The following is a 10,811-nucleotide window of genomic DNA, read 5'->3' as shown; positions in this document are numbered from 1 at the left end:
TGTGCGGAATCTGCGGGCTAGGAAGGAGATGAAGAAAACTCCGCGAGGACGGAGCGGTTCCGGGGGGCCGAGGACAGAGCGCCCCGCAATGTGCGGGAAGACACCGCGGTGGGAGGGGCCTAGGCCTTTATGGCAGCTCCGGCCTGTCCTCCCTCTGGGAAGTGCGTAGTCTGTAGCACACTGCAGCCTGGGCGGTGTGTTCCGTGGTCGGGATACCCGTCTTCCCTGTTCCCCACTTTGCTTTATTCTGTAAGTTAAGGGTAAGGGAAGCCGGGTAGAATGGCGCTCACTGCAGGGCGCCGGGGTACTGGGGCTTCTGGGTGGACGGTGACCTCGAACTGGATACAGGCAGCCCGCAGGGACCCCAAGTGAACATGTTGCTGAGAGAGCCAAGCCCTGTCGTAGTGAGAAATAAAACTCAGGCATGTGAAATGATTCTAATTTATTAGAGGTGCATATTCAAACACAGAAGTTCTTAATATCTTTCATAAATATCTTTCATAAACATTTCAATATTTGTTATGCATTTTCCCATGCTCTTTGGTCAGTATTCCTAAGATTTCTTAGTCCTTTGAGGGAAGTTGGCTGTGTAGTCAATCCTTCATTTTTACCTGTAAAGTAACTAACAAAGTACTCGTATCCTGTGGTCACAGTGACTGTTAAAAAAATATCATGGAGGTACACAGATCTGTAATCCTAAATGATCCTAAAATAATGTAATAAATTTATCTTAAGCTTTTCCAAATACATTCTGTCCTCAAATTGTTTTATTCTCCTGAGTGTCAAATCAACGTTTGCTTCTGCAATGCTGCAGTTGAGACCCACTGAAGTAAATGAGGAAGTGGGACATTCCACTTCACTGCTAAGACAGGAGGCTGTGCAGTTGGGAATATGAGGTCACAGGGCAAAAGTATGACTCAGTATTATATAGCAGCAAATTCTGAAGACTGTGCTCTTTTAAAATATCTGAATATCTTGATTCTTGTTTTGGACTGTAATTCTATTCCATTTTTAACTCTTTTTCCCCCCATAAGTCTCTAAAAACACTGTTCTTTCCTCAGAACCTCTCAAGAGCTGGGAACTGGCGTGGGCAAAGTGCTTTGCCCGCCAAAGGAACAGACGCTAAAGAGGAGATGTCCTCCTGTCTCAGGTATTCTCAGAGGCTTGATGCAGAAAACCGTCTTCTCCCAGCCTGTGTAATGGGCCTGATGATATCAGTACCACATATTTTCCCTCAGCAATGCCATGCGCCTGTTTATGCCTTCTGCTGCCAGTGTCAGTAACTCATTTCCTCTTCAGAAGGATCAAATAACTTATTTAATAGAATTATAGAAAGCAGCAAATACTGAAAAATGAAAACAAAATGTTTGCTATACAAAATTCTGTATCCAGGATTTGAACTGGTTTGAATCTGAACAGTACAAATCTCTACCCACTATCACGGGTGATAACATGCTTGTTCTAGTGTCTCTCAAAAGTTAATTTCAGAAAAAGCAATCTCTTTGTCAAGTCCAGTTTTTATACATGGGAGTGGGTACCTGTTATTTTTTTTCATTTGAATAGGTAATTATTAATCATCATGGCTTGAGCAATGATTAGTTATCACTACTGTATTTTTCATAGGTAATAATTGTTAGCTTTTAGTCATGTACTCAATAATACTGTTAACAAAAAGATTGTCAATTACCTTGAAATTTTTCCTTATCTTGCCCAACTGTTGATTTTTAAAAATAGTTATCCCTTCAAACTCCAGGAAACAGTATTCCTGAGAATACATCTTGTGACAGTCTTATGCACACATGCATGGATACTTTAGCCATTACACAGAAACAGTCAACATAATACACTCAACACATTGTTAAAGGATACCTTAGATGGAACAGATGCACACATCTGCAAATCTTAGTAGTTCCAGTGTGAAAATATTCCCACTCCGTAAGGCCTTGTTTCTCAGAGTGGAAGCTTTGCTTTGCTTCTCTTCTCTTTTTCCTTTTTTTTTTTTTTTCAAAGTACAATTAAACGTAGCTTATTGAAAAAGTCTAACAGATTTTCATAGACTAGAATGCGAGAGTCAGGCTAAAGGGTAGACAGACCAGCAAAATCATGTTCAAAACAGCCCAATACATTTAAAATATATATAAAGATATTTAGGGTTTTTGTTGGGTATTTAACAATCTTCTTTGATCCCTTTTTAAATATTTGAAAGTTATATAGAGAGAATTTGAATCAAGAAACAGACATCACATACACTAGAGACTCAAGTACCCAGACACTTGTATTACCAAACATAAGGCCTCTAATGCTAATTAAGCAGCATAATTTTTAACAGGAAAATATATATCAAAGCCAGAAAACCACTTACATATCTACTTTTGCACTTGGGAATTCAGCACTAAGTATAAATGACATGAGAATGTTATAAAACATAAAAGAGGCTGTTTACCTCCTTAATTTTTTAACTGTAAAATTCAAGTTCACTCATCATTAACTTACTACTATTTTTCATTCTCTTAACAAAGGGGACTATAACCCCAAATTACATTTGAAATCGTAAGTCACAGTATAAACAGTGCCTACTTAATAATTTTTTTTTTTTGAGACAAGCGTCTCACTATGTAGCATAGGCTGGTCTTGAACACGCATATATAGCCTGGGTTGGCCTTGAACTCATAGTGATCCTCATGCCTCAGCCTTCCAAGTGTTGGAATTATAGCCAGGCATCCACCATTGTGCCTGGCCCTATAAGCAATTCTAACAAAAATAATTTTGCTTATGATTATGTTAGGTTTAGTCAGTATCCTCGACAAAAGGTACGTTTTACAGCCATTAAAGTGAAAGTTTAACCATGTAGACTATATTTTAAATTCACCTCAATGTAATCAAAGTATATGTTTAACTTTTACTTGAAGACTAGAAAACACACATACATACACGCACCTCCGCCACTGCCACACCAATTTAGGTCTGTGTATAGTAGTTATGTAATAGTTTTCTAACGTAAACTGTTAAAACACTGAAAATTAATATTGGACTACATGATGCCCAGCCCTTCAGTAATCTGCCAGTTATTGGCCTCACAGCCCTTCTAAATCTTATACTCTCCTGGACATAATTGAGCTTCAAGTTAAAGGCCTATTTGTAAAATATACAAGCTTGCTATGTCTATGAAGAAATTGCTTACTTTTTTTTTTCCTCATAAACGTAAATGCCCACGGGATCATAAGAATATTTTTACTACTGAGACAGTTATTTTATTGAACCAGTTCTACTACTAACTTTAATATATGAAAATATATTCTCAAGGGCAGGCACAGGATACTGTAAAGAAATAGTCACATTTCCCAATAAATTCTAAAGTTGGCACTGATGTAGTCAAGACTAGAAGTAAGAGTACTATCTCGAGCTATTATATTTACATTAAGTTTTTATAGTTGTATAGATATTTAGGCTCTTGTTAATTCAGACATCTGTCTGGTCATTTCTAGCATATTTTCTGCCGAGTGGTTGATTATGAAATGGAGTGATCTTACGGTATTAGCATTTTGATTTACAACATGCAGTCAAAATGACAATTGAAAAATAAATTCTGAAAAGTCCACGGCTCTAAAAATAGTATCTTTTTATCCTTCTAAATGGTTCTATTATTGACCCAAACACAAATGGCTGAGGACATGGTATTTAGTATTATCAAACTAATATTTTCCTTATTGTTTTTTTTGTGTAAATTGCTATTTATATAGCCACCTAATTTAACGTTTGAAACTATAAAAATAAACATTTGCATGAGATGTATTTGAACAGTCTCAAAAAATTGCATTCTTTTTAGAACATATTACTTGCTAATATTTCTATGAAAGCACTTGAGTAGTATATATTTTTAACTGCGCAAGGCTTCTTAGATCATAATGTGCAGTGCAATGGCTCTCTCCTCGTACTTCTCCCTGGTTTTTACGGACTCCACCAACTAAATCCTTCTGGCCATTGATTTTAAGACGTTTGTGATACATCAGATGTACTGGCAGCAAAATCTCTTCAGATTGCGCCATCTGTTGCATGTAAAGTGCATTTTATAAGTAATCTTTAAAGCAGACGTATTAAACTCTCAGCAGTGATCCTTCCCATCTCTTCTGTCCCCCCCCCCCAGTGCTTGTAAGACACACAGCTACACATGAGACTCATCCAGGGCCACGTCCACCTCCCCCAGCTCGGTGGGAGTGATCGTGAACTGGCACAACAGGGGGTTCTCCATGCCGTTCTCCTCACTGATGTGAAGCACAGTGTCTCCGTGCTGTAGGAGGCTGGACGTCTCGAGGCCGGTGAAGTCATCAGGGTCTGAGAGCTGCATGGAGAGGGGACTGTGCGCTGCAGCACCTTGTGCTTCTGCCTCCTCCTTTTTGTCTCCTTCGGCGGGGAGGGGCTCTCCCTGTGATCAGGAGGGTCACAGTGTCATGCACACATGGGGAAGCTAGTACACTATCAACAAACTGCGTAGCTTTAACTGGATGTGGAATCAGGCTAGTCTGAGTTCTAGCCTTTATTAGAGGTAAAATCTTACCAGGCATTGCCAGCTTTCTAGGCTTCAGTGCTCCTTTCTGAGTGAGTCACATACTATGCTGAGGACTCCTGTCGTGCCAGGCAAGGGCTCCACCACTAAGCCACATCTCCCCCGTATTTTTTTTTTTTTTTTTAACATTTTATTTTGAGATGGTCTCACTGAGTTGCCCAGGTCAGCCTTGAACTTGTGATCCTCCTGTTTCTGCTTCTCAGATAACTTGGATTATAGCTGTGTGCTACCATAGCCAGCTTAATCGTCAGGGTTTTTTTTTTTTTTTTTTTTTTTAACATTTAGCATAGTTTTGGTCCTGCTTACCTTACAGAATATAAAGATCAAATGGAATAATTATAAATATTAAAATGCTTTTAGAAATTAAAGGCTGGGGCTGGGGGTTTAGCTCAGCGGCATAAGCGCCTGCCTTGAAAGCAGGCAGTTGTGAGTTCGATCCCCTGTACCGATAAAAAGGAAAAAGACAAAAAAAAAAAAAAAAAAAAAGAAATTAAAGGCTATACAAATGTACATAATACTATTAATCTTTAGTATCCTTCACATGAAAAGAATTTGGTACCTATAGCAACTCATTTATAAAAATGAAAAGATGAAAAAAATCAAAATGAATATATGAAAACAATGAGGAAAAAGAACAAAAAGTTCCTCCCACAGGATACCGAAGGTTCTATAAAGCTTCATCTAAATTGGTTGCTTATTCTATGATCCTGGGGATTAAACCCAGGCTGAGCTGCCTCGCCAGCTGTTTTTGTTATAATTTTTTTATTTTGAGACAAATTCTCACAAGTTGCTCAGGCTGGCTTCAAACTCGCTATCCTGCCTCAGCCTCCTAAGTAACTGGGATTCTGGCTATATGCCACTACTCTTGACTAGTAATTTTGTTTCTTGAGACTAACTATCCACTATATGTCATATCCCTGTCATATGTCAGTGGATGTTTCAGTGGCAAGATATTTTTAAGTTTTTCATAACTGAAGAATACAAATATTCCCCCTACCCCATTTTCTTTCTTAGTGATAAGGGTTTCACTGTGTCATTAAGCTGCCCAGGCTGAGCTCAGACTTCCTATCTTCCTGCCTTGGCTGCCCAAAGTTCTGTGATTTTGTTCCTTCTGTGTGTTTTAAATAGATCTGCATGATGGAAGAACCAGTGCCTGGATAGTAAAGTACCACAAACCCATACTTAAGCCAATGGAATGAATTTGCATATTCAAATGGTTGCCTGCTTCTCCAGTGTCCTCACCTGTGTAGGAGACAGGCTGTGCATATCTGCAACCACGATGGCCGGGGAGGACGTGAGGACTGGTTTGTCTGTTCCCTCCGGCCGCCTGGTCAAAGCTGGGCTACAGCCCTGAGGCTGGCCTGTGGCGGGAAGCGTGTCTGCTGGGGCAGCTGTTGGCTCTGACTGAGCCTCGATGAAGGTCACAGATCGCTTCTGATCCACTGTAAATCAGCAGTAAGTCAGTAAAGAAGAAACTGATGGTTAGTGCCACTAATCAGTGTCTCCTGGCTTATCTTAATCAAGACATTGCTGGTTTATCAATCAAGTGAAGAGACCAAGAAAGCTCCTTCCATCTGCTGCTTCCCCTCCTCTTCTCCCTTCAAATCCAACTAGGTTAAGTTTTAACTTCCTAAAGGCCATAAAACAAAGGCCTGAGGTAATAGCTCCTGACATCCTGGGTCTTCCCTATCCAGAAGCCCCATCACAAATTGTGTTAATTGCATCAGATTGTATTAGATTGTACATTCTTCACAAAAATAGCTTCGTTTATATCATAGTAATACCTGTAACTTGGTATTGTATCACAGTAATACCTATAACTGTAAATGTGTGTCTTCCTTTTTCTCTGGGTAAAAGATTGATATGTTAATCAATGCTCTCTTCTGTAAAGAATTGTAAAATCTTACCCAATTGATATGTTAACCATTGTTGCCCTCTACAAATAGAAAGGTTGTGGTGCTAAAGTAAGGTAATTATGTCAGGAAACTCAGAGATAAAGTCTGCTGACTATGCTAATCAAGATTGGGAAGTATGTCAGAACCAAGCCACACAGGAGCTAGGTGACCTAAAAATAAGCTGTGCAAAACAAGACAGTTAATCAACTCTGACCCACTGGTCGCCCCTCATGATCTGACCAATCACAAATGGACAAATCACCAACTGTTCTGCTCTAACTGCTATGATTGGCTTCTGTAACAACGCTTGCTTTGTGGTTTTCATCCTTAAAAACACCAGCCTTGCCCCAACTCAGGGTTCTCGGTTTCCACCTGTTTGGAGGACCCCGTGTACACGGAATAATAAAAACCCCATTGTTTTTACATGAGAGCGAGGCCCTTGGAGTCTTCCTTGCGACACCGGTCTAACACAAGGAGAACATATCTGATGCTTTTGTAGGGTTTGATTGTACCTTCTAAAGCCTGGATAGAAAAATAACTTTTTTTTAGAAAAATAATTTTTATATGATGGCCTAAAACAAGAGTTGTAAAGAACCATTAGGTAAATTTGATCATCCCTCAACTGCCAATAAAACTTAAGAGCCCCAGACTATTATGCCTTATACCTGTCTCTTTGCTAATTCATGTAAAAATTTCAGTGCCTGCTTTTAGTACAAAAATAAGTAAAAACTAAAAGGCATCACAACCCCTCTGTGCCCGAATTCCAGAAAGTAAATCATTTACCTTGGGCTCTTCCATTTCCCTAGGCTCACTGGGGTGGGGACAGGAATTGGGAAGGGTGAGAAGAAAAACAGGTAGTAAAAACTTATTCCCTTAGCCTACAGGCTCTCGGGGGATTTGCTTATCTGCATCAGCTCAGTTACTGTAGACTCTGCTGGCTGAGCTGAGCTGAGCTGAATGGCTTCCTGTTAATGGCATGGGCATGAGGGACACAGGAGGCCTCACCCGATGGCTTTGTTTTGGGTTGGATGCTCCTGCGGGTGGTTGACAGCCTAGCCCCATGGCGGTTTCTTGGTTCAGTCTGAGTCTTCTGCCGTGATAACAGGGGACGTCTTAGCTAGAGAGAACAGGGAAAATCCAAAACTGATAACCGAGTCCTCCTGCTTGGAATAAAACACTGTGCTTCCCAGATTCTGACCCGAAGCTTGTTCTTCCCTTTCCCTATGTCTGCACCCTAAGGTTTCTCCTGGCAGCTACGGCCCAGCAAGTTCTTTCTACATATTTAACTATGAGCACATTCTTCTAGCAGATCCCCTGTAAGCACCTCATCTCTGAATTATTACTCCTTTATACAACCTAGTAATAGTAACATCATTTAAAATGATAAACTTGAGAGTTTCAGTGCAGATAGATCTGTAAGCTGTAGCTGAACTTATGCCAACTTTCAAAGGAAGTTTCTTTCTCTTTTTTTTTTTTGTCTATTTTTGAGATGGGGTCTCACTATGCAGTTCAGGCTGCCCTTGAGCTCACTTTGTAGCCCAGGCTGGTCTCGAACTCTCAAGGATCCTCCAACCTCAACCTCCCAAGTGCTGGGATTACAGGTGTGAGCCACCACGCCCGGCTCAAGAGGAAGTTTCTTAACCTCAGATGGTTTTAAACCGCTGGTGGTACTCAAATCAGTGCTGGACAGCTCCCAGTGGAGCAGCAGCTGTGAGCTTCATTTAGAAAATAAATATATCAGAATCCCTCCTAAGGAAATTGTAAAGATGATCTTATTTCAATTTCAGTTTTTGATTAAATCACTGATGCTAAAAAGAACTGCCTCTTTACAAAAACAGGCCTCAAATCAACTGTATGATGACTTTCCATCATTGGTGTGTTGGGCAGGGAAGGTAGCTTTTGGATATAGAACAAGTCCGCCTCCTTGACTAAGTATTCAGCTTTGCAGATAAGAAGATAAAGATCCAAAATAGAATCTTAGAACTCTCAGCTTGCTCAAGCAATTACCATGTTTTACAGTTGCTCTGAAATTGCTTATTTCGGGCAAGGAGAAGGCAGAATATAATTTTAATAAACATAAGGATTAAAGATCAAATAGAGCTTCCACCTCACGCAGTGATTCTCCCACATGCTCAGAGTCTGCTTACCTGCCTCAGGCCCCTCTTCCTCCCCAGTGGCTGCTGAATAAGGAGGTTCTGCTGGCCAGGCTCACTTTGTATACTTGCCACCCTGTCAAGCATCAACAGTGTAAGTGGACCCTGCAGAGGGCTGAAGACCATTCTCTAGTGGGTGTTAGCCAAAGCCACTTATATGGAATAGTCACTTCAAAGATACCGTGATCTTTGAAGGAGTGTTGGGAAAGGGTCCCTGGAAGGGGGGTTTCAAAGGTTTGGGAAGAAGGACAAGGCCTTATAGCCCCAAGCTGCCAAAATTGAGATTTTATTTTCAATCACTGGTGCCATTCATCTATCATTCAGCAAAATGTTGGTTTGATCACACCCCTGGTTTGGAAGCCACCAAAAGGCTTAAAATGTCATATTCTAATCTCAATTTTTTTTTTCCAAGGGGAAGGGAAGAGGTGGTGACAAACACACACAAACAACTCTTATCACATGGATGGGAACACCTTTGTAAATTTTCCAATTTAAATGAAAATAAGATGGACAAATACCAAACACATCAGACACAGATTCCATTTGGGTGAAGGGGCACATTTAACACGTTTGCAGCCTGAAGTCTCTGTGACTACTGAATAAGTAATAGTCACATGGGTAGAAAATTCATTGATTTTTTAAAAACAATTTTAGATTTAAAAGGCTGGCAAATTAATCTAACATTTCAACTTAGAAACTTTAATATCAAGTAGCTGCACTTAAACATGCTGTGCAGTTTATAAAAGCAACAACCTACTCCCCCCAAATTTACTGTGTATGTGTGTCTTTTATAAGCAAAAATGACTACTGGCAGTGATTGCTATTTTAGTGTTGGGTGAAACTGGAAATACTGACATGGGCCCATGGTTTTTCATTCTGCATGCATGTATCATAGGTATTTATAATGGAAGGGGTGAAATAAATATATTGTGCCCCAGAGAGCACTGTAATTCTGTAAATGATGCCAATGTGATTCTTTGGTAAATGGGGTTAATTAACTTCTGCTTTGCCTTTGCAAAAGGAGAGTCTTTTACAGACTGGTTTTAGTGTATTCCACCGAGGAACCCAGAGTCAGCAACTGTCCAGGAAAAAGACAGATTATAGCCATTCATTTCCATTTTTTTTAAAAAAGACAAGCTACATAAATATCTAGCTGAGTTTTAAGAAGAAAAGTTGGTGGCAAGATGGACAATTAGATATTTCCTTTGTTATACCAACAACTGGCTGATTATCACAGGTGACGAAGTCACATCTGTCATTTTTCAAAAAGTCTTACTCTTACTAGAAGAGAATCAGTAATTTACTAACAAGAGTCTCTTGTTCCTATGAAATTAGGGATTAATTACACCATTTGGGGTACACAATACAAAATTCCAAAAACGTATTTAAAAACTGTTCCCCTGAATATCAACTCCAAAAAGAACAATATACATTATATATGTGTGTGTGTGTGCGCACGTGTGTGTATGTATACCTGACCTTGTACTATGTATGGCATGTATTTCCAACTTTCTGTGAGTTGGAAAACTAGCCCAAAGGAGTAATGCAATAAATTCTGTTGCTGGTATGTTTGAAATTACATTTCCTAATTAATTACACATTCTAACATATGTCTGTTAAATTCGGAAGAGTATTTAACAATATGCACAAATGTAGAAGCAAGTTTCTCCCAATACCAAGCAAAGCTTTCATGTTTGGAATGGATTCTTCATTGACATCTAAATATTACCTCAGTTCCCTTGGCCATAAAGGGAGGTTGATACTTACCAACTACCTCCCATTAAGGTAGAGAAAAGAGTTAGTTAATGTAAAATGGTTTGAACATGAAGAGTGATGTAGATAGCATGCTTTCTTGTTTTACATTTGATGTTTGTAATGAGTTTATTGCTTCTAGAACACTAGAAGGAAGTAACGTTTTAAAACATAATTGGGCAGAGAAAATGAATTCGAGGCAGTCCACTTGTCTCATTTTTATTCAGTAATCCGCGATTGTGAGAAAAATGGTGCAAGAAAAGAAAAATACATGTTACTCAGTGTTAGATGTTAAAACGTAATGGTAATTTCATGATGAGTATTTCAAGGGAGGCTCACAAGCATCAGAAATTTTTCTGTAGATAGGCTTATATCTCAGAAATGTATCAAATTTTTAGCTTTAGAAATTAGCTGTCTGTAAATGATGTAGCATATTATTTTGGAATG

General features: G+C 39.4%; 1 protein-coding gene and 1 long non-coding RNA gene across 13 annotated transcripts in view; one reads left to right on the top strand and one right to left on the bottom strand.

The window, feature by feature from the left end:
• Positions 1 to 110: 110 nt before the first annotated feature.
• Positions 111 to 5,079, top strand: LOC134473309 (uncharacterized). The gene is made up of 2 exons (XR_010043516.1): positions 111 to 1,150; positions 4,145 to 5,079. It is a non-coding gene; the product is annotated as an uncharacterized LOC134473309 (long non-coding RNA).
• The window catches only part of Unc80 (unc-80 homolog, NALCN channel complex subunit), a 201,309-nt gene continuing 190,925 nt past the window's right edge, over positions 428 to 10,811 (bottom strand). For all 12 annotated transcript variants that reach the window (XM_063237423.1, XM_063237430.1, XM_063237424.1 and 9 more), the window contains 4 exons: positions 8,607 to 8,688; positions 7,465 to 7,576; positions 5,807 to 6,006; positions 428 to 4,423 (listed from right to left, as the gene is read on the bottom strand). In XM_063237423.1, coding sequence (XP_063093493.1) covers positions 4,163 to 4,423; positions 5,807 to 6,006; positions 7,465 to 7,576; positions 8,607 to 8,688 — 655 coding nt within the window. In that variant the 3' untranslated portion in view covers positions 428 to 4,162. The remainder of the gene's footprint in view (positions 4,424 to 5,806; positions 6,007 to 7,464; positions 7,577 to 8,606; positions 8,689 to 10,811) is intronic.

The sequence above is a fragment of the Cavia porcellus genome, unplaced genomic scaffold, assembly GCF_034190915.1.
Source record: "Cavia porcellus strain 051 isolate PalLab524CR breed Dunkin Hartley unplaced genomic scaffold, mCavPor4.1 scaffold_26, whole genome shotgun sequence".
Taxonomy (NCBI): domain Eukaryota; kingdom Metazoa; phylum Chordata; class Mammalia; order Rodentia; family Caviidae; genus Cavia; species Cavia porcellus.
This window is presented reverse-complemented; position numbering and strand designations above follow the sequence as displayed.